The following is a 23,987-nucleotide window of genomic DNA, read 5'->3' as shown; positions in this document are numbered from 1 at the left end:
GGCGTGCCCCAAGTCAGAGCGGGAATCCGGCGTCCGACAGTGTGCAGTGAGAGGGCTGGAGCATGTAAATAAGGCTCCAGCCCTCGGCGCTGCTGATTGCTCAGCGTCTGTCCCCTTCCCTGAGTGACAGGGAGGGGGCGGGAACGAAGCGGCACTAGGCCGCAGAAGCCGGGGACTGGATTTATAAGCGCCGCCGCCGTAAAAGCGCGGTCGGCGCCCAGTCCCCGGCGAACTACAAGTCCCAGCCGCGCCGCCGCTCCCGGAGCGTCCGGCGCGGTAGTTCCCAATACACAAAGTCACTCAGCAAAGCTGCAGTGACTGTAACCCTTTACTGTCCCCGGCGCACTAGCACACCCAGCAAGTCTGGAGTGTGCTGTGCCTGTGTGTACGGGGACACAGAGTACCTGTAATGGTGCAGGGCCATGTCCCTGAACGGTACTCCAGCTCCGTATCCAGCAGGTTCAAATGGGTCTGTGGATGGAGCCCGGCGTCAGAGCTTTGAGGCCGGCAGGATCCCACTTCCTCAGAGCCCCCCAGGGGGATGTGGAAGGAAAGCAGCATGTGGGCTCCAGCCTCCGTACCAGCAATAGGTACCTCAACCTTACAACACCATCAACGGGTGAGAAGGGAGCATGCTGGGGGCCCTATATGGGCCCTCTTTTCTTCCATCCGAAATAGTCAGCAGCTACTGCTGACTAAAATCTGTGGAGCTATGCATGGATGTCTGACCTCCTTCGCACAAAGCTTGAAAACTGGAGAACCCGTGATACCACGGGGGGGTATAGCCAGAAGGGGAGGGGCCTTGCACTTTTTAGTGTAGTGCTTTGTGTGGCCTCCGGAGGCAGTAGCTATACCCCAATCGTCTGGGTCTCCCAATAGAGCGCTGAAGAAATGTAACATTACATGGTGGCAATTCAAAAACATGCCCGTTCATATATAGAGTGGGTATGGAAAGTATTCAGACCACTTTACATTTTTCACTCTTTGTTTCATTGCAGCCATTTGGTAAATTCAAAAAAGTTCATTTTTTTCTCATTAATGTACACTCTGCACTCCATCGTGACAGAAAAAAACACAGAAATGTAGACATTTTTGCAGATTTATTAAACAAGAAAAACTGAAATATCACATGGTCATAAGTATTCAGACCCTTTGATCAGTACTGAGTAGACGCACCCTTTTGAACTAGTACAACCATGAGTCTTCTTGGGAATGATGCAACAAGTTTTTCACCCCTGGATTTGGGGATTCTCTGCCATTCTTCCTTGCAGATCCTCTCCAGTTCTATCATGTTGGATGGTGAACGTTGGTGGACGCCATTTCCAGGTCTCTCCAGAGATGCTCAATTGGGTTTAGGTCAGGACTCTGGGCTGGACCGGACAGGAATGGTCACAGAGTTGTTCTGAAGCCGCTCCTTTGTTACTTTAGCTGTGTGCTTAGGGTCATTGTCTTGTTGGAAGGTTAACCTTTGGCCAAGTCTGAGGTCCAGAGCACTCTGGAAGAGGTTTTCTACCAGGATATTTCTGTACAGTGGAACCTTGGTTAACGAGAACAATCCGTTCTGGGACTTTGCTTGTTAACCAAGTTACTCGTTCAGCAAAGCAAGATTTCCCATAGGAAATCATTGCAATGCAGATCATTCGTTCCACAACTTGTTCAATGTCCCATCCTGGTCCCCTATTGTGCCATTCCACACACGTACAAACACACAAAAACACATATTATGCTCACCTTACCTTCCGTTCCATCGCTGGCCTCCTGGATCTTGTAGTTCACCGGTACATGATGTGTAACGGTTAACCATCGCGACGAGGGAGGACCTTTCCCTGCCAGAGCAAATTCCTCCCTCGTCCCTATGGTTGCCGATACACATCCTGTACCGGCGAACTACAAGACCCATGAGGCCGGCGATGGAACAGAAGGTAAGGTGAGCATAATATGTGTGTGTGCGTGCGTGTTTGTGTGTTTTTGTGCGTGCTTGTGTGTGTTTGTGTGGACTGCAAGAGCTGGTTAGAGCGCGGTGGATGTACGGAATCGGAAGTGTGTGCGGTGATTATTTTGCTTCTACAGCAAAGCTTGCTCGTAAACTGAGTTACAATAAAGCAAAATACTCACTAACTGGGTTACTCGGTAAGCGAGGTTCCACTGTACTTGGCCGCATTCATCTTTCCTTCAATTGTAACCAGTCGTCCTGTCCCTGCAGCTGAAAAGCCCGCCCATCGCATGATGCTGCCACCACCATGTTTCACTGTTGGGATTGTATTGGGCAGGTGATGAGCAGTGTCTGGTTTTCTCCACAAATACCGCTTAGATTTATCACCAAAAAGTTCTATCTTCGTCTCATCAGACCAGAGAATTTTTTTTTTTATAGTCTGGGAGTCCCTTCATGTGTTTTTTTGCAAACTCTATGCGGGCTTTCATATGTTTTGCACTGAGGAAAGGCTTCCGTCGGACCACTCTGCCATAAAGGCCCGACTGGTGGAGGGCTGCAGTGATAGATGACTTTGTGGAACTTTCTCCCATCTCCCTACTGCATCTCTGGAGCTCAGCCACAGTGATCTTGGGGTTCTTCTTTACCTCTCTCATCAAGGCTCTTCTCCCATGATTGCTCAGTTTGGCTGGTCGGCCGGTCTAGGAAGAGTTCTAGTGGTCCCAAACTTCTTCCATTTAAAGATTATGGAGGCCCCTGTGCTCTTAAAAACCTTGAGTACTGCAGAAAGTCTTTTGTAACCTTGGCCAGATCTGTGTCTTGCCACAATTCTGTCTCTGGGCAGTTCCTTTGACCTCTTGATTCTCATTTGGTCTGACATGCACTCGGAGCTGTGAGGTCTTATATAGACAGGTGTGCGCCTTTCCAAATCAAGTCCTATCAGTTTAATTAAAACACAGCAGGACTCCAATAAAGTAGTTGAACCATTTCAAGGAGGACCACAAGTAAATGGACAACATGTGACTTAAATATGAGTGTCTAAGCAAAAGGGTCTCAATACTTATGACCATGTGATATTTCAGTTTTTCTTGTTTAAAAAATGTCTACCTTTCTGTCAAGATGGGATGCAGAGTGTACATCACTGAGAAAAAAAAAATTAACTTGTTTGAATTTACCAAATGGCTGCAATGAAACAAAGTGAAAAATCGAAAGGGATCTGAATACTTTCCGTACCCACTCTATAATGCATAGACTTAAAGGATCTCCTACAATGCAACTCTTCTTTGCTGCACATGGAAGTCTTAACAGTACTAGAACCCATGTTGATAAAATGGCAGGTCTCCACAGAAAACCTGCAAATTACAGAAAAAAAACCCAAAAAAAAACCAAACCTAAAAACCTGCATCTTATTACCCAAGGGCTTATTTACCTGAAGGAGCGTCCTCTGTTCTTGTAGACTTGGATCCGAGAGGCCTGTGCACCGGAGGATATGATGTACCCACAATGCCAGCCAACGCTCCATGTGCACACTGGATACGCAGTGGATAGAAGACATAAAGCCTCACAGCAGCCAAACTATGGGGCGAAAGACAATCATAGCGATTTGTGCTGATCTGTAACATTTTCAACTATTTTCAAACTAATTTTGTTCCCCAGATAAGACCAGTATGTAACAGCAATCCAACCACCATCATTATTTCTCCATCATTATAATGCCTTTTTATAAAAGGATTTAATTGAAGACACTAATACGGTAATTTTTCTTTCTTCCTTTGTTAAGGATCGATCATATGTGTAAGTGTCATGCAGTGTCACTGTTCGCCGTCTCCTCCCGGTTTCAGCATTGCTCCGACACCACGTTGACTGCATTTGTGAGCTGCCGAATCACACGAAAAGGGGTCGTCACTTTTCAACTCTCTCATATCAAGTGTATGAGACGCAGAACAAGGCTGGAGAGTCTCGTACCGAGCCTTACCAACACTGCTCCAACATAGGGACCGGTAGGTTTCAGATGCGGTCACGTGGTGTTGGACCGGAATACTGCTGAAACTGGTCCTGTAGAAGACAGCAACTGATAATATAGTACTGAGTAAAAATTATCCATCAAGAAATATGGGTCTTACATGAAAAAGAGGCGGAAGGCAGTCACCAAATATGCTCAAATAAAAGAAGGGAATTTTGTTTACTTACCGTAAACTCCTTTTCTTCTAGCTCCTATTGGGAGACCCAGACAATTGGGTGTATAGCTTCTGCCTCCGGAGGCCACACAAAGTATTACACTTTAAAAAGTGTAACCCCTCCCCTCTGCCTATACACCCTCCCGTGGACCACGGGCTCCTCAGTTTTGGTGCAAAAGCAGGAAGGAGAAAACTTATAAATTGGTCTAAGGTAAATTCAATCCGAAGGATGTTCGGACAACTGAAGACCATGAACCAAAAGAACAAATCAACATCAACAACATGTGTACACAAAAGAACAACCAGCCCGAAGGGCACAGGGGTGGGTGCTGGGTCTCCCAATAGGAGCTAGAAGAAAAGGAATTTAAAAAACAAAATTCCCTTCTTCTTTGTCGCTCCATTGGGAGACCCAGACAATTGGGACGTCCAAGAGCAGTCCCTGGGTGGGTAAAAGAATACCTCAATAAAAAGAGCCGAAAACGGCCCCCTCTTACAGGTGGGCAACCGCCGCCTGAAGGACTCGCCTACCTAGACTGGCGTCTGCCGAAGCATAGGTATGCACTTGATAGTGTTTCGTGAAAGTGTGCAGACTAAACCACGTAGCTGCCTGACACACCTGCTGAGCCGTAGCCCGGTGCCGCAATGCCCAGGACGCACCTACGGCTCTGGTAGAGTGGGCTTTCAGCCCTGAAGGGAGCGGAAGCCCCGAAGAACGGTAGGCCTCGAGAATCGGTTCCTTGATCCACCTAGCCAAGGTTGACTTGGAGGCCTGAGAGCCCTTACGCTGGCCAGCGACAAGGACAAAGAGCGCATCTGAACGGCGCAGGGGCGCCGTGCGAGACACGTAGAACCGGAGTGCTCTCACTAGATCCAAAGAGTGCAAATCCTTTTCACACTGGTGAATTGGATTAGGGCAAAAGGAAGGCAAGGAGATATCCTGATTTAGATGAAAAGGGGATACCACCTTAGGGAGAAATTCCGGGACAGGACGCAGAACCACCTTATCCTGGTGGAAAACCAGGAAGGGAGCTTTGCATGACAGCGCTGCAAGCTCAGACACTCTCCGAAGTGACGTGACTGCCACCAGGAAGGCCACCTTCTGAGAAAGACGGGAGAGAGAGACATCCCGCAGCGGCTCAAAAGGCGGCTTTTGAAGAGCCGTCAGAACTCTTAAGATCCCAGGGTTCCAACAGACGTTTGTAAGGTGGAACCATGTGGCAAACCCCCTGCAGGAACGTGCGAACCTGCGGAAGCCTGGCTAGACGCTTTTGAAAAAACACGGAGAGCGCCGATACTTGGCCCTTGAGAGAGCCGAGGGACAAACCCTTGTCCATTCCAGATTGAAGGAATGAAAGAAAAGTGGGTAAGGCAAACGGCCATGGAGGAAAACCGTTATCAGTGCACCAGGATAGGAAGATTTGCCAAGACCTGTAATAGATTTTGGCGGACGTTGGCTTCCTGGCTTGTCTCATGGTGGCAATGACATCCTGAGATAACCCTGAAGACGCTAGGATCCAGGACTCAATGGCCACACAGTCAGGTTGAGGGCCACAGAATTCAGATGGAAAAACGGGCCTTGTGACAGCAAGTCTGGGCGGTCTGGAAGTGCCCACGGTTGACCCACCGTGAGATGCAACAGATCCGGATACCACGACCGCCTCGGCCAGTCTGGAGCGACGAGAATGGCGCGACGGCAGTCGGACCTGATCTTGCGTAGTACTCTGGGCAGCATCGCCAGAGGGGGAAACACATAAGGCAGTCGAAACTGCGACCAATCCTGGACTAACGCGTCCGCCGCCAGAGCTCTGTGATCCTGAGACCGTGCCATGAAGGCCGGGACCTTGTTGTTGTGCTGTGACGCCATGAGATCGACGTCCGGCGTTCCCCAGCGGCGACAGATCTCTCGAAACACGTCTGGGTGCAGAGACCATTCCCCCGCGTCCATGCCCTGTCGACTGAGAAAATCTGCTGCCCAGTTTTCTACGCCCGGGATGTGAACTGCGGAGATGGTGGAGCCTGTGTCTTCCACCCACTGCAGAATCCGCCGGACTTCCTGGAAGGCTTGACGACTGCGAGTGCCGCCTTGGTGGTTGATGTAGGCGACGGCAGTGGCGTTGTCCGACCGGATACGGATCTGCCTGCCCTCCAGCCACCGATGGAAAGCCAATAGGGCTAGATATACTGCCCTTATCTCCAGGATATTGATCTGAAGGGACGACTCTATCGGAGTCCAGGCTCCTTGAGCCCTGTGGTGGAGAAAAACCGCTCCCCAACCTGACAGGCTCGCGTCCGTGGTGACCACAGCCCAGGTTGGGGGTAGGAAGGATTTTCCCCGCGACAGAGATGTGGGTAGGAGCCACCACTGAAGTGATGTTTTGGTTGCAAGAGAAAGAGAGATGTTCTTGTCGAGGGAAGCCGCACTCTTGTCCCATTTGCGGAGAATGTCCCATTGGAGTGGCCGTAGATGAAATTGCGCGAACGGCACTGCCTCCATAGCTGCCACCATCTTCCCCAGGAAGTGCATGAGGCGCCTTAAGGGGTGTGACTGACTCCGAAGAAGTGATTGCACCCCTGCCTGCAGAGAAAGCTGTTTGTCCCGCGGTAGCTTGACTACCGCTGGCTGTGTATGAAACTCCATCCCGAGGTAAGTCAGTGATTGGGTCGGTGTCAACTTGGATTTCGGGAAGTTGATGATCCACCCGAACTGCTGGAGAGTCGCCAGAGCGGCGGTAAGGCTTTGTTGACACGCCACCCGAGAAGGGGCCCTGACTAGGAGATAGTCTAAGTAGGGGATCACAGAGTGGCCCTGAGAGTGCAGGACCGCCACGACGGATGCCATGACTTTGGTGAAAACCCGTGGGGCTGTCGCCAGGCCGAAAGGCAATGCCACGAACTGAAGGTGTTCGTCCCCGATGGCGAAACGCAAGAAACGTTGATGTTCGGGTGCGATCGGCACATGGAGATAAGCATCCTTGATGTCGATCGATGCTAGGAAGTCTCCTTGTGACATCGAGGCGATGGTCGAGCGGAGAGATTCCATCCGAAACCGTCTGGTTCTCACATGTCTGTTGAGTAGCTTGAGGTCCAGAACGGGACGGAATGATCCGTCCTTTTTTGGCACCACGAACAAGTTGGAGTAAAAGCCGCGACCACATTCCTGAAGGGGAACGGGGATCACAACTCCTTCTGTCTTTAGAGCGTCCACTGCCTGAAAAAGTGCGTCGGCCTGAGCGGGGGGCGGAGAGGTTCTGAAGAAATGAGCCGCAGGACGAGAGCTGAACTCTATCCTGCAACCATGAGACAGAATGTCTCTCACCCATCGGTCTTGAACATGTGGCCACCAGGCGTCGCCAAAGCGGGAGAGCCTGCCACCGACCGAGGATGCGGCTAGGGGAGGCCGAGAGTCATGAGGAGGCCGTCTTGTAGGCAGTGCCTCCTGCGGCCTTTTGGGGGCGTGACTTGGACTGCCACGCATAGGAGTTCCTCTTGGACCGCCACGCATAGGAGTACACACATATATATATATGTGTGTATCTATTCCGGCACCCTAGGGGGGCCAGCACCGGGTGACCGGTGTGGCTTACCGACCGCTAACGAGCGGAGTGTGTCCTTCAGATTCCCTGTCTTGGATCCCCCGGAGCCGCTGAGCTGCGCTCACTGAGAAGCATCCACCAGCAGAATGCCAGAAAATGGCCGCCGGAGCTCTCAGGGGAGGAGTGGGGCCAAGGGCGGCACCAGCAAAGAGCAGGAATCTGGGGTCCCCACAGTGGTCAGTGAGGGGGGAGGAAGACATGCAGGATGCTCCAGCCCTCACATCCGACGTCATGTCGGTAATCCCGCCCTTACCCCTGACAGGCAGGCCCGGGGGCGGGATTTTCGCGACTAGGCCGCGGTGAAACCGGGGACTAAATTTGAGGTCGCGCCCGACAAGCAGGCACGGTCGGCGCGGAAGTCCACCGGCCTCCTCAGTTTTACAACTACCGCGGCTTCCGGGAAGAAGGTGCGCTCTCTGTACGATCCCCGATGGGGACACAGAGTACCTTTAAGTAGCAGGGCCCGGTCCCTGGGGTTGAAGAGGCTCCGGTCCGGCAGGTTCCACCAGGGGCTGCGGATGGAGCACGGTCCCAGCAAATGGATGACCGCTCAGGATCCCACTTCTCCCAGAGCCGCATAAGGGATGGTGAAGGAGACGGCATGTGGCTCCAGCCTCCGTACCCGCAATGGGTACCTCAACCTTAACAACACCGCCGACATAGTGGGGTGAGAAGGGAACATGCCGGGGGCCCCGTGGGGGTCCTCTTTTCTTCCAACCGACATAACTAAGTCTGAGAATGCATGAGTGGATGTGTGCCTCCTTCCACACAAAGCATAAAACTGAGGAGCCTGTGGTCCACGGGAGGGTGTATAGGCAGAGGGGAGGCGTTACACTTTTTAAAGTGTAATACTTTGTGTGGCCTCCGGAGGCAGAAGCTATACACCCAATTGTCTGGGTCTCCCAATGGAGCGACAAAGAAAAGTTGTTTATTCGACCATCAGGTCAGGGGGGAAGGCGTGAGGGAGGCAGAAACACACAATTCGTCGGACGACGGCAGTTTCGCGTCTTTACAACTGACGCATCCACGAGTCCACTCGTGGAAGCGTCAGTTGTAAAGAAGCAAAACAGCCGTCGTCCGAGGGATTGTGTGTTTCTGCCTCCCTCACGCCTTCCCCCCTGACCTGATGGTCGAATAAACAACTTTTTTATTTGAGCATATTTGGTGAGTGCCTTCTGTCTCTTTTTCATGAAATTTACAGATTGTTGACTAATGGAAAGAGCACCGCTTTCATTGCTCTATGGATCTGTTGCCATATAGTGCGGTAACAAGTCTGGATTAAAGTGAATGACCGTTACGCTTCCTGAATAGTGCCGGGTGGTTCCTTCTTCCCTCTTGAGGAAATATGGGTCTACTTGGTGTTTTCCAATACCACTAACAGCAACGGTGGAAAACTAAGAGTTAATCCAGTATTGGGAATATTGGTATGATGTGTCCACCCCACAGGCTGAGGAGGACGAGGTCACTGCACTTGCTTACAGCTGTCCGCCTCTTCTAAGTTATCCCTGCACATTGGCCCCATTAAAATGTGCTTGAGAGAGAAATTTGCCCACCCCGGCAACTGACCACGAAACTTTGCGTAGTATAGTACATCATTACATATTTTTTAGGCATCATTACTTTGCAGGAGCAAATGTTAAAGGGAAGGAGTCACATTTTTTTATTTTTGTACTAATAATAGTGATTATGAAATCAAGTATTTTTCATACATAATTAAACTCACTGTTTATTTAGTTTTTATTTAATTCTAGTTTTACTGAAGCACTGGGGGCTGCCATCTTGGATCTTCTGTGAGTAACGACAGGGCATTGGGTCTGATATTCAGACTCCGGGCCCTATACATAACACAGGACAGCCCCCTGCTGTGACCTGGAGACGCCCCAGGGCTGTCCAGATCACAGCAGAGGGAGGAGATCGGCGCCATCCCAATCTTTCCCAGTCACCCACCTGGATGGCTGGGGTGAGTACCAATTATCCCCCCTGCACTCTGCCGATCACACCCCACCCCGCACTCTGTCAGTCACCCCCCCGCCGCACTCTGCCGGTACACCCCCCCCCCGCCACCGCACTCTACCGGTCACCCCCCGCTGCACTCTGCCAGTCACACCTCCCCCCCCGCCGCACTCTACCGGTTACACCCCCCCCACCGCACTCTACCGTTCAGCCCCACCCTTGCCCGCACTCTGCCGGTCACCGCCCTCCCCCCCACTGTGCCGGTCACACACCCCCGACACACTCTACCGGTCACCCCCCCCACTGAACTCTATCGGTTACACCCCCCTTCACTGCACTCTGCCGGTCAGAACCCCCCGTCACACACTGCCAGTCACACACACACACACCCCCGCCACACTGTGCCGGTCACACACCCCCGCCACACACTGCCGGTCACACAAACCCCCCCCGCCACACTCTGACGGTCACCACCCCTTCCCACTCCGCTCACCCTCCCTCCCACTCCGCATTTGCTAACCCCCCTTCTTGCGTGTGCTCACCTCAGGCCTCCTCTGCTCGCGGCTATGTACGGTGATCACTGACTGGACAGGCTGCCGGGGGCGCAGGTCTGAGGTGAGTGCATGCGACTGGGAGCGATGAGCGCGGCGTGACATCTGTAGTGCAGTGCCGCTCAGTCTGCGGATCACCCCTCCTCGCTACATGTCACCTCGGACCTCCAATCCCGCCAGGTAGAACAGTATATGGGGGCGCAAAATACAGTGAGGCAAAGGGAAACAGTCAGCGAGGCATTGGGAAACAGTGCGACGCGGAATACAGTCAGTGGAGCGCGGGATACAGTGGAGCACTATGCAGCTGGCCTTAGTGACACTTTAGACATTAGGATCAGTTTGCGGCCACCAACAAAATGGCTCCGCACGGTGATCCTAAACTTCATCTACACTTATCCTTTTGGAAACACCCAGCTTGGGAGGGGGAGGTGACATCACACACAGGAGAGCAGATTCTGCCCACTTTTACTGCAGCTGTAATGTCACCTAGTTCTACAATAGCTCAACAGCAGGATTTCAGCAGCTGCTCTCCCTAGTGTTTAGGAGTGGAAAATATCAAACTTTTAGTTTTTTTTTTATATTTTTCTCAATTAAAAACAAATAAATTTTATTTAAACAAAAAATTTATATTTTTTCAAATATTAAAATGTTTGTTTTTTCTTGACGACACCTTCCCTTTAAGTAATATACAGGGCCATTAAAAAGGGAACAAACAGCAGGATTTTCACACACACACACACACACACACACACACACACACACACACACACACACACACATATATATACATATATATATATATATATATATATATATATACATATATATATATATACATATATATACATATATATATATATATATATATATATATATATATATATACATATACATATATATATATATATACACATATATATACATATATATACATATATATATATACATATATATACATATATACATATATATACATATATATATATATATATATACACATATATATACATATATATACATATATATATATATATACATATATATACATATATATATATATATATACATATATATATATATATATACACACACATACATACAATATATATATATATATATATATGTATATGTATATATATATATATATATATATATATATATATATATATATATATATATATATATATATATGTATGTATGTATGTATGTATATATATTAAAGCCAGTGCTATACTGGAGCTAGGATGCTGAATGTAACCATAGCTTCTGTTCTGAGATTGGATGTTTTATTTGAGAAATATGTGCAAGTAAGGTTCCAGCACTGCACTATTTGATTGACAGGTGCAACAGGAAGGGAATATGTGGGTCGTGTCTTGCTATCTATTCCCGCCCCTGCCTGGTCTTCTTCCCCAGCGTGCGGCTAGTCTTCTGGGTGCGGTTACGTGTGGGGAGCTTATCTTGGAGGCGGGCGGTTTCCACTTCTGTTGTGATCGCGGGCGCTCCTACGGTCACAACAAGAGCTGAGGAGGTGAGGGTGCATGCACCGCCCTCGCATGACATATCCATCAGTCCAATGAAGGAACGCAGAGTCTTCACAAAGATGGCGCTGGAGTTAGCACCATGCGCAGGCACAGACTCCGATGCCATCTTAGTAAAGGTTTTGCTGCAATACTGATGAAAGCTAATGAGTAGGCGCCGGAAATAAAGTCTATGACAGCGGCAGGGGGAGGAAGGCCAGGCAGGCACACAGGGGTGGAATAGATAGAAAGACCCAACCACATATTCCCACCCCTGTTGCACCTGTCAATCAAATAGCAGTGTATTTCTGGAACTTTACTTGCACATATTTCTGTAATAAAACATCCAAGCCCAGAACTGAAGGAATGCCTGGATTCAGCATCCTAGTGCCAGTATGGCACTGGTTTTACTATAGACGTAATAATCCTGCTGGTTGGTTCTCTTTAAAAAAGTAAATGGCTGCTTATTTGCAAATATTGACACCTATTCAACAGTCTACTATGTTAAAGTGCTTGTCCAGGCTTGGGGCTCAAGCCTGCAGTCACTTTAGGCAACTGCAGACTTGGAAATCCTCACAGCACGAACAATGCGCACTGTCAGGATTCTCCTGTGCTGGAAATTATGCGATACGCCACGTGAATTGTTGGAGGCTGCCCACGTCTAGTCAGAATATGCCCAGGAGTATGCCTATTGCATATTTGCAGTTATATAATCTCCTGCTCCCGGCACCGGAGAATCCTGACAGTGCACGCACTGCGCGCTATGAGGATTGACAAGTCTGCAGTCACTTCGAGTGAAGTCAGACTTTTGTGCCAAACCTGAAAATTCCTTTAAGAAAGTCAGACTAATGATGGTGTTCACACTTCTTATGCTAATGAACTCCAGCAGTGTCAAGGTTTTCCATGATGGTGGTCAGACATTAGCCAATGTTTCATGAGAAGAATCATTACCGTGAGAGCTCGAGTGGTCGACGTGGTTAACGCATGGGAGACGGCCGTGATAACCTTGGACAGGTTATTCTCCATGCTGACATCTGTCGGACCTTGTAGTATATTGTATCCTCTGTAGATCCTGCAAACAGTTTCACAATCGTTAGAAATCAGAGCAAAACTCTTCCTGCGGCTTACACCATGAGAAGTCACCAAGAACATAAACCTAACCAATGAATTTCAACTGACAAAAAACGGATTTTTGTGTACTCACCGTAAAATCGTTTTCTCTTAGCCATCATTGGGGGACACAGGACCATGGGTGTTATGCTGCCTATCCATAAGAGGACACTAAGTAGATGCAAAAGCATAGCTCCTCCTCTGCAGTATACACCCCCTGGCCGGGCCAGGCAAGCTCAGTTTTAGTACACAAGCAGTAGGAGAAAAAGCCAGTAAAAACTTACCTCAACAGAGGAACATGAGGAAAAAAAAAAAAGAGTCATAACCAAATAAGGTACGGAGAGAACCAAGGCCCAACAGGGCAACATGGTGGGTGCTGTGTCCCCCAATGATGGCTAAGAGAAAACAATTTTACGGTGAGTACACAAATTTTCGTTTTTCTCTGACGCCTCATTGGGGGACACAGGACCATGGGACGTCCTAAAGCAGTCCATGGGTGGGAAAAATAAAAACAAAGACAACGCAACCCAAGGACTAGGAACCAGTCCCTGACAGCCTGGAGCGCCTACTGAGAGAAGGTGCTCCACTGCCATTTGCAGAATTGTCCTAACCAGATTTGCCTCAGCTGAAACCTGGGTATGGACTCTGTAATGATTTGAAAACGTATGTAGGCTAGACCAGGTCGCAGCCTTACACACCTGTTCCACTGAAACCTGATGCCAAATGGCCCACGAAGCGCCAAATGTTCGCGTGGAATGAGCCCGTAGCCCACTAGGAATGGGCTTGAGTTGCAAGCGGTAGACTTCCTGGATCGCAGAGCGAATCCAGCGTCGCCCTTGAAGTTGCCTGTCCCTTCTTAGGCCCCTCAGGAATGACGAACAAGAGTCCGTTTTCCTAAGGTGGGGCTGTCGTGGATATGTAATATCTGAGAGCTCTGACGAGGTCTAACGAATGCAGAGACCTTTCCACCCTATGAACTGGGTGTGGACAAAAGGAAGGCAGAACAATGTCCTCGTTCAAATGAAACGGGGTAGGAACCTTTGGAAGAAAATCCGGAAGGGGGCGCAGAACCACCTTGTCCTGGTGAAAAAATCAGAAAAGGCTCGCGGCAAGAGAGTGCTGCTAGCTCCGAAACCCGTTTGATGGACGTAATTGCCACCAGGAACGTTACCTTCCAGGACCGAAAAACAAGGGAGGATTCCTTGAGAGGTTCCAAGGGGGACCCCTGGAGACCGTCCAGAACGAGATTGAGGTCCCATGGTTCCAACGGCCGTTTGTACGGGAGAACTAGATGGGAAACGCCCTCGAGGAAGGTCTTGACCTGCGTTTTTTGAGCCAGTCAGCATTGGTAGAAGATTGAGAGCGCTGAGACCTGCCCTTTAAGGGAACTGAGAGCCAACCTGCAGAAAGTCGAGAATTCTGGGGATGACAAGAGGCAGAGGCTGGACGTTAGCTTCCCTGCACCATGAAAGGAAGATTTTCCACGTACGGTGGTATATGCGGGATGAAGCAGTCTTTCGGGCACTGATCATGGTGGAGATAACCGCGGGGGAGAATCCTGCTCTTGTTAATACCCAGGTCTCAATAGCCATGCCGTCAGCTTCAGGGCTCTGGAGTTCTGATGGGAAATGGGCCCTTGTGTCAGCAAGTCTGGGATGTCTGGAAGGCGCCACGGTACGTCTGCGAGCATTTGTTCTAATTCGGCGTACCAGGCGCGCCTGGGCCGGTTTGGCGCTATCAGTATAATCGGGACTCCCTCTACCTTGATTTGCCTGATTACCCGCGGCAGCAGAGGTAGGGGTGGAAATATGTAAGGCAGGCGGAAGTGGAGCCAGGAGCAGACTAGAGCATCTGCGCCGATGGACTGCGGATCGCGTGAACTGGCTATGAACGCGGGTACCTTTGCGTTCAACCTTGAGGCCATTAGATCCACGTCTGGTGTGCCCCTGCGAGTGCAGATGTGTAAAAACACTTCTGGGTGGAGAGACCACTCTCCGGCAGCCAGGCCTTGGCGACTTGGAAGTCTGCTGCCCAGTTCTCTTCTCCCAGTATCTGTACCGCTGATATCACTGACCCTGTTGATTCGGCCCAGCAGAGGATCCTGTGGGCCTTGAGATAAGCTGCCTTGCTGCAGGTGTACCCCTTGGCGATTGATGTAGGCTACAGCTGTCGCATTGTCCGATTGGACTCGAATCTGATAACCCGCTAGCAGAGGGTAGAATGCCCTGAGCGCGGGGAAGATCGCGCAGGTTTCCAGGATGTTTATGGTTAGGGAAGACTCCTGGGGCGTCCAACGTCCTTGAGCAGTGTGGTGCCGGTACACTGCTCCCCAGCCTAGGAGGCTGGCGTCCGTGGTCAGGACCAGCCAGTTCACTGGGAGAAAAGATCTCCCCTTCGATAGGGATGAGGACCGAAGCCACCAGCAGAGTGCGTACCTGACTGAGGGCGTCAGGTGAAGATTTCTGTCCGGGGAGAAGGGGCTCTTGTCCTAGAAGGGCTAGCTGCAGTGGGCGGAGGTGCAGTTGAACAAAGGGTACTGCTTCCATAGCCGCCACCATCTTGCCGAGCACCTTCATGCTGAATTGAACGGAGCGAGACGGAGGACGTAGAAGGCAGCGTACCGCTCGTTGAAGAGCGATCGCCTTGTCCAGGGGGAGAAGGATCAAGCCCCGACGGGTGTCCAGGGAAATGCCCAGGAAGGTGAAGGATCGTGATGGGATCGGGAATGATTTGTCTAGATTGACTAGCCACCCTAAGCGGGATAGGGTGTCCACAGTGATCTGTACGCTGGTTGAGCAGTCGCGGAAGGAGGGGACCTTGATGAGGAAGTCGTCCAAGTAAGGGAGAACGACTACTCCCCTGGCGTGAAGGACGCTCATGGCGGCCGCCATGACTTTGGTGAAGACCCTTGGTGCGGCGGCAAGGCCGAAGGGTAGAGCTACGAATTGAAAGTGGGAGTCCTGAACTGCGAAGCGGAGGAACTTTTGGTGATCTGGGGCGATGGGTATGTGCAGGTACGCGTCCTTGATGTCTAAGGCGAGGAATTCCCCTTCAACCATGGATGCAATAATGGACCTTAGGGACTCCATTCTGAATCTCCGTACGTGCACATGTTTGTTTAGGTGTTTGAGGTCCAGGATGGGTCGAACTGACCCATCCTTTTTGGGGACCGCAAAGAGGTTGGAATAAAAACCCCTGAACTTCACGTCGTCCGGGACAGGTATTATCACTCCTGCTGCTTGGAGCGAGAGGATTGCGGAGAAAAAAAAGCTTTGCGTCGTTTGAGACTTTAGGGGGTTTGAGAGAAAGAACCGACTCGGGGGTCGTGTCCTGGTAACCGGAAGACACAAGGTCTCGCACCCATTTGTCGTCTGAGGCGACAGCCCAGATGTGTTGAAAAAAGCCGCAGTCGACCTCCTACAATGAGTGTGTCTTCCGGGGCGCCGAAGGAGTCATGAGGGGAGAAAACGTCGTGGACGAGTCTCCCTAGTCCTGGACTGTTTCGGTCTAGGCTGCCTTGACGAAGTGGGTTTCGGGGAGAGCTGAGAAGGTCGGTCCCTGCGTAGTCCGCGGCTGGCGGCGGGGACAGCACGGGATGTCGACCAACCAATGAGTTCCGAAGGAGCGGAACGAGGACTGTGGATGTCTAGTGAAGGACGTCCTGGACTTCAGGTGGGGGAGGGAGGTACTCTTTCCTCCCGTGTCGTCAGAAATGAGCTTGTCCAGACGTTCGCCAAAAAATCGGTCTGGAAAAAAGGGAAGGCCCGTGAGAGACTTCTTGGAGGCAGAGTCCGCTCGCCATTGTCAGAGCCAGAGAGCTCTACGGATGGCTATGGTATTTGAGGCGGCAAACGCTGCGCAGGTAGCAGCGTCCATGGAGGCCTGCATGAGGTACTCCACTGCAGCGGCAATTTGAGCTGTTACCTCTGTGAAGGTATGAGGGAACTGGGATTCCTCAAGCGAAGTGTTAAGGGATTCTGCCCAGGCCGAGATCGCCTTTGCGACCCACACAGAGGCAAAGGAGGGCGAGAGGGAGGAACCCGCGGCCTCAAAGAAGAGCGGGCGAGGTGCTCCACCTGTCTGTCTGAGCGTCTTTGTGGCAAAGCGGGAGACCGGGGGGGGGGGTGGGTCGACCGAGGGCGGATCGGCCCAGCCCTTAGGGGCAGGTGAGGCAAAAGGGTACCGGGACTCCATGAGTTTTTGGTTACCGAAGCGCCTGTCAGGCTTCTCCCTTTGCTTTATGAGGATATCCTGAAACTCTGGGTGATCAGCGAGAACCTTTTGGGGTTTCCTTGCCCTCTTAATGGAGACCACATGGTCAGTGGTAGTGGATGGGGGATCCTCCACATGCAGAGTTTGGTTGATTGCTGCTATAAGGGAGTCTATTGCAGTTTGATCATCTGGGGAGGCTGAAAACCAACGAATCCTCTTGGTATAAACAGCATTCTCCCTCCTCCAGCTCTTCAGAAGCCGTGGAGCGTGTGGGAGAGCCTGCCCTGTGTGCTCCCGAGGGAGAGTCCGCTGGAGACACCCGGCCGTGTGCTCTTTTCCTGATCCCTGCAACCGGTGAAGCATGTGCCCGGATTAAGTTAGAAGGATCCTCCATAGGGGTATCCTCAGGCTGCGTTCCGTCCAGGGACCCAGAAGGGTGTGGAGGACGACATTGCATAGCCAGCACCAGGTTCTGTGACAGTTTTTCCATGGATTGGGATAGAAACTGTGTCCATTCCGGTGGGCTGGGAGCCCTAGGCTCTGGGCTGACTGTTGCGGCGGTGGTGGCAGGGGGGTCTTGGGGAGCTATAGGGGCACAGGACTCACAGAGAGAAGAGACCCTCCTCCTGTGTTTACGTGGTAGCTCAGCGTGGCAGGCAGTGCAGGCTGAATAATAGACTATGTGGGCCTTAGCACTCTTAGTGCCCTTAGGTTTCTGCATGTTCCTAATAGGAGTATGCCAACAGGGGGAGCAATGCTCAGCAGGGCTACAATTGAAGCAAGCACCTCACCAGAATCAGCCGATGGCCCTGTCCTCAGGAAGGGTTAAGCTCTATGGAGATCTTCGCACGCTTTCCTGGGGGGGGCTTAGCGCTAAAAGAGCGGGAAGATGAGTCAGTGTGCCCCCCCCCTGCTGTGGGTAGTAAATAACAGCGGGAAGGGAGCTTCTGATAGTTTTCCTTCCTCTCCCTCCAGTCAGCACACAGCTTGTCACTGGTGGTTATCAGCTGGCTTTTCTGCCAGAGCAAATAAACAGAGCAAATAAAACGTGAGTCCCTAAGCCCTGGGCCCTCCCCCTGCCACCGGGAAATTATCTGCAAGGCTTTCTGCAAACAGCAGAACTTGCCCCTCCTCCAGCCAGCAAGCTAGAGAAAAGTTAACACTGTGGGTGCAGGATCCTTGCTCCTTGTACATAATACTGTAAATGTCCTGGGAGCCTTCCCTGCAGCGTCTTTTCTCCCTTTGTCTGGGAAACCAGTCAGGGGGATCTCACCTTGAAACACTGCTTCCATCCAGGCAGTGAAAAGAGCAGAGTCAGCTTGCTGTGTCGGCGTCATATTCAACTCAGAGCGTGCAAAGAGGGGCTGAGGAATTGGGCTATAGGGGCACAGGCCTCTACCCTGGGCTTTGGAAAATCGGTGTCTGTGGAACCAGTCGTCCAGCCAGGATCCAGCGTCGCGGGAGTGGGTACGTGGAGGCGACACTCCACGTTCCCGCCCGTTGATGGTAGTGGGAGATCGGTCCCAAAAGGAAACCGTCGCCCTCAAAAAATAACAAACCTTGAAAGGAAGTGCCTCCTACAGACACTAAGCTAAAACTGAGCTTGCCTGGCCCGGCCAGGGGGTGTATACTGCAGAGGAGGAGCTATGCTTTTGCATCTACTTAGTGTCCTCCTATGGATAGGCAGCATAACACCCATGGTCCTGTGTCCCCCAATGAGGCGTCAGAGAAATAATAAGATTCCTAGAAGGTGGCGTGTCATTTGCAGGGATTGTCTGAAGCGCTCCTCTCCTTGTTTTCCATCAGGACAAGGTGGTTTTATGCCCGATTCCATCCATTATACCAAATATTATCTCAGCCTTCAACATCAAGGAGGATATAGTTCGCTCTCTCTTCGGTCCATCCCAGTCAGCGTTCTCTCCGACATCAGGAGTCATTAGAGTCTACCTATTTCTGGTGGAAGCCTTCCAGTCTTTCCAAATCTCTCTGTGATCCCCGATAGGTCACATGAGTTATTTGGAGACCACAAACAGGGTCGTGAAAGCCAGAAATGCTCTTTAGAGTAAACATTTACTCCACAAGAATGGTCAGGTAACATGTTTACATTTGACAGGTCTACCACCGGAGCTTCTCACACAGGTCTACCACCGGAGCTTCTCACACAGGTCTACCACCGGAGCTTCTCACACAGGTCTACCACCGGAGCTTCTCACACCTCCAATGTACTAAAAAAAAATCCATGCCTTGTGTCTGAGGACAGGGTATACTTCATCAAGCAGAGCCCCCACGTTCTTTTTTGTCTAGTGTGGAGCCCCTAGCAGTAGGGACTACCCGTGTCCCCCAATGTATTCCACAAGAAATAAAACACTTATAAAACCATGTTCAGATTTGCATTTATTCTCCTCTATTCAGGATCTCATTCCGATTACCTGGTGATTGTACTGACAGCAAAGTGAGATGCCGGCTGAGTCTCGTGCATGAGGAGCTTCAGGTACACGCTGCTCTGGTCCCGAGCTGCTGCCACCACCGGATCGGCCTGTCCTTGATCACAGCTATAAAACAACTTTGGAACCAGCCTGTGAGAATAAAAACAACAACACAACACTACATAAATACATATACAAGACGATTAAAGGGAACCTGTCACCAGATTCTGGCCTTATAATTTAAAATTAGCACCTTAAAGGGAACCGGTCAGCAGAAATTTTGCACTAAACATAAAAGATTCCGCCTCTGCAGCTCCTGGGCTGCATTCTAGCAATGTTCCTGTTGCTTATGTGCCCCCTTTCTGACCAAATTAAAGACTTTATAAAGTGGTACCTTTTTGTATTCAGATACTGTAAATGGGACATGGGGGCGGGCTGTCTGGTGTCCGTTATTCTGCCTCCTGCCGCTTTAGGCCGTCCCCCATCGCTCATTTCCATAGATGTGGATGCCGCCCAGTGCTCCAGAGGTCCCCGCGCATGCCCAGTGCCTATCTCTCGTGGATGAGTACTGTGCTCAATGTCACTGCTGGTGACGTGTGCGCAGGCTTTAGATTATGGGCGGCGCTTTGATTTTCATTACCAAGTAACCGCCCATAATCGCGTGACCGCGCTTTCCCCCTCTGCCTCCTTCGTTCTGCGCAAGCGCGGGCCTGCTGACCCCATGTTACCTCTTTCCCATCTTGCCCTGAGGCAGGAAATAGATGGGAGGAGCGCGGAGCAGGACACCACCGATCAGGAATAGACGCAGGAGGCAGAGGGGGAAAGCGCGGTCATGCGATTATGGGCGGTTACTTGGTAATGAAAATCAAAGCGCCGCCCATAATCTAAAGCCTGCGCACACGTCACCAGCGGTGACACTGAGCACAGTGCTCATCCACGAGAGATAGGCACTGGGCATGCGCGGGGACCTCTGGAGCACTGGGCGGCGTTCACAGCTATGGAACTGAGCGATGGGGGACGGCCTAAAGCAGCAGGAGGCAGAATAACGGACACCAGAAAGCCCGCCCCCATGTCCCATTTACAGTATCTGAATACAAAAAGGTACCACTTAATAAAGTCTTTATTTTGGTCTGAAAGGGGGCACATAAACAACAGGAACATTGCTAGAATGCAGCCCAGGAGCTGCAGAGGGGGGATCTTTTATGTTTAGTGCAAAATTTCTGCTGACAGGTTCCCTTTAGGCTATGTGCGCACTGGGAAATGGAATTTTCTTGAGAAAATTCCGCATGCTCTCAAAGATTACCACACCCGCGGTAAAAAAACGCGGCAAACCGCACCCGAAAACCGCATGAGGTTTGCGGCGGTTTCACCGCGGTATTGTTCGCGGTATTGCCGCGGTTTTGCCGCGTGCGGGTTGGGATGTGCTTTATTGCATTCAATGCAATAAAGCACATTGAAAAAAAAAAAAAAAAAAGAAGGGAATTTTGTTTACTTACCGTAAATTCCTTTTCTTCTAGCTCCAATTGGGAGACCCAGACAATTGGGGTGTAGAGCTATGCCTCCGGAGGCCACACAAAGTATTACACTAAAAGTGTAAAGCCCCTCCCCTTCTGCCTATACACCCCCCGTGCTCCCACGGGCTCCTCAGTTTTGGTGCAAAAGCAAGAAGGAGGAAAAAATTATAAACTGGTTTAATGTAAATTCAATCCGAAGGAATATCGGAGAACTGAAACCATTCAACATGAACAACATGTGTACACAAAAAAACAGGGGCGGGTGCTGGGTCTCCCAATTGGAGCTAGAAGAAAAGGAATTTATGGTAAGTAAACAAAATTCCCTTCTTCTTTGTCGCTCCATTGGGAGACCCAGACAATTGGGACGTCCAAAAGCAGTCCCTGGGTGGGTAAATAATACCTCATAATAGAGCCGTAACGGCTCCGTCCTACAGGTGGGCAACCGCCGCCTGAAGGACTCGCCTACCTAGGCTGGCATCTGCCGAAGCATAGGTATGCACCTGATAGTGTTTCGTGAAAGTGTGCAGGCTCGACCAGGTAGCTGCCTGACACACCTGCTGAGCCGTAGCCTGGTGCCGCAAGGCCCAGGACGCTACCACGGCCCTGGTAGAATGGGCCTTCAGCCCTGAGGGAACCGGAAGCCCCGAGGAACGATAAGCTTCGAGAATTGGTTCCTTGATCCACCGAGCCAGGGTTGATTTGGAAGCTTGTGTCCCTTTACGCTGGCCAGCGACAAGGACAAAGAGTGCATCCGAGCGGCGCAGGGGCGCCGTACGAGAAATGTAGAATCTGAGTGCTCTCACCAGATCTAACAAGTGCAAATCCTTTTCACATTGGTGAACTGGATGAGGACAAAAAGAGGGTAAGGAGATATCCTGATTGAGATGAAAGGGGGATACCACCTTAGGGAGAAATTCCGGAACCGGACGCAGAACCACCTTGTCCTGGTGAAACACCAGGAAAGGGGCTTTGCATGACAACGCTGCTAGCTCAGACACTCTCCGAAGTGAAGTGACTGCTACTAGGAAAACCACTTTCTGCGAAAGGCGTGCGAGAGAAATATCCCTCATTGGCTCGAACGGTGGTTTCTGAAGAACCATCAGCACCCTGTTCAGATCCCAGGGTTCTAACGGACGCTTGTAAGGAGGGACGATGTGACAAACCCCCTGCAGGAACGTGCCTACCTGTGGAAGTCTGGTCAGGCGCTTCTGAAAAAACACAGAGAGCGCAGAGACTTGTCCCTTAAGGGAGCCGAGCGACAAACCCTTTTCCAATCCGGATTGAAGAAAGGACAGAAAAGTGGGCAAGGCAAATGGCCAGGGAGAAAAACCCTGAGCAGAGCACCACGACAGGAATATTTTCCACGTCCTGTGGTAGATCTTGGCGGACGTTGGTTTCCTAGCCTGTCTCATAGTGGCAATGACCTCTTGAGATAATCCCGAAGACGCTAAGATCCAGGACTCAATGGCCACACAGTCAGGTTGAGGGCCGCAGAATTCAGATGGAAAAACGGCCCTTGAGACAGCAAGTCTGGTCGGTCTGGTAGTGCCCACGGTTGGCCGACCGTGAGATGCCACAGATCCGGGTACCACGACCTCCTCGGCCAGTCTAGAGCGACGAGGATGGCGCGGCGGCAGTCGGCCCTGATCTTGCATAACACTCTGGGCAACAGTGCCAGAGGAGGAAACACATAGGGGAGTTGAAACTGCTACCAATCCTGAACTAAGGCGTCTGCCGCCAGAGCTCTGTGATCGTGAGATCGTGCCATGAATGCCGTGACCTTGTTGTTGTACCGGGACGCCATTAGGTCGACGTCCGGCATCCCCCAGCGGCAACAGATCTCCTGAAACACGTCCGGGTGAAGGGACCATTCCCCTGCGTCCATGCCCTGGCGACTGAGAAAGTCTGCTTCCCAGTTTTCCACGCCCGGGATGTGAACTGCGGAGATGGTGGAGGCCGTGGCTTCCACCCACATCAAAATCCGCCGGACTTCCTGGAAGGCTTGCCGACTGCGTGTTCCGCCTTGGTGGTTGATGTAAGCCACCGCTGTGGAGTTGTCCGACTGAATTCGGATCTGCTTGCCTTCCAGCCACTGCTGGAACGCTTTTAAGGCAAGATACACTGCCCTGATCTCCAGAACATTGATCTGAAGTGAGGACTCTTGCTGAGTCCACGTACCCTGAGCCCTGTGGTGGAGAAAGACTGCTCCCCACCCTGACAGACTCGCGTCCGTCGTGACCACCTCCCAGGATGGGGGTAGGAAGGATTTCCCCTTCGATAAAGAAGTGGGAAGAAGCCACCACCGAAGGGAAGCTTTGGTTGCCTGAGAGAGGGAGACGTTCCTGTCGAGAGACGTCGGCTTCCTGTCCCATTTGCGTAGGATGTCCCATTGAAGAGGACGCAGGTGAAACTGCGCGAAAGGGACTGCCTCCATTGCTGCCACCATCTTCCCCAGGAAGTGCATGAGGCGCCTCAAGGGGTGTGACTGACCTTGAAGGAGAGATTGCAACCCTGTCTGCAGTGACCGCTGTTTGTTCAGCGGAAGCATCACTATCGCTGAGAGGGTATGAAACTCCATGCCAAGATATGTCAGCGATTGGACCGGTGTCAGATTTGACTTTGGAAAATTGATGATCCACCCGAAACTCTGGAGAGTCTCCAGAGTAGCGTTGAGGCTGTGTTGGCATGCCTCTTGAGAGGGTGCCTTGACCAGCAGATCGTCTAAGTAAGGGATCACCGAGTGACCCTGAGAGTGGAGGACCGCAACTACTGTAGCCATGACCTTGGTGAAAACCCGTGGGGCTGTCGCCAGGCCGAACGGCAGTGCCGCGAACTGAAGGTGTTCGTCTCCGATGGCGAAGCGCAGGAAGCGCTGATGCTCTGGAGCAATCGGTACGTGGAGATAAGCATCTTTGATATCGATCGATGCAAGGAAATCTCCTTGGGACATTGAGGCGATGACGGAGCGGAGGGATTCCATCCGGAACCGCCTGGTCTTTACGTG

The 23,987-nt window shown here is 51.1% G+C and overlaps 1 protein-coding gene across 4 annotated transcripts in view; it reads right to left on the bottom strand.

Annotated features, from left to right (window-relative positions):
* HTT (huntingtin) overlaps positions 1-23,987 on the bottom strand; it is a 399,016-nt gene that overhangs the window by 194,640 nt on the left and 180,389 nt on the right. For all 4 annotated transcript variants that reach the window (XM_075346836.1, XM_075346838.1, XM_075346839.1 and 1 more), the window contains 3 exons: positions 19,473-19,619; positions 12,673-12,793; positions 3,360-3,505 (listed from right to left, as the gene is read on the bottom strand). In XM_075346836.1, coding sequence (XP_075202951.1) covers positions 3,360-3,505; positions 12,673-12,793; positions 19,473-19,619 — 414 coding nt within the window. The remainder of the gene's footprint in view (positions 1-3,359; positions 3,506-12,672; positions 12,794-19,472; positions 19,620-23,987) is intronic.

Source organism: Anomaloglossus baeobatrachus, chromosome 1 (assembly GCF_048569485.1).
Source record: "Anomaloglossus baeobatrachus isolate aAnoBae1 chromosome 1, aAnoBae1.hap1, whole genome shotgun sequence".
Classification (NCBI taxonomy): Eukaryota; Metazoa; Chordata; class Amphibia; order Anura; family Aromobatidae; genus Anomaloglossus; species Anomaloglossus baeobatrachus.
Note: the sequence above shows the minus strand (reverse complement) of the source record. Positions and strands in the feature narration are given on the sequence as shown.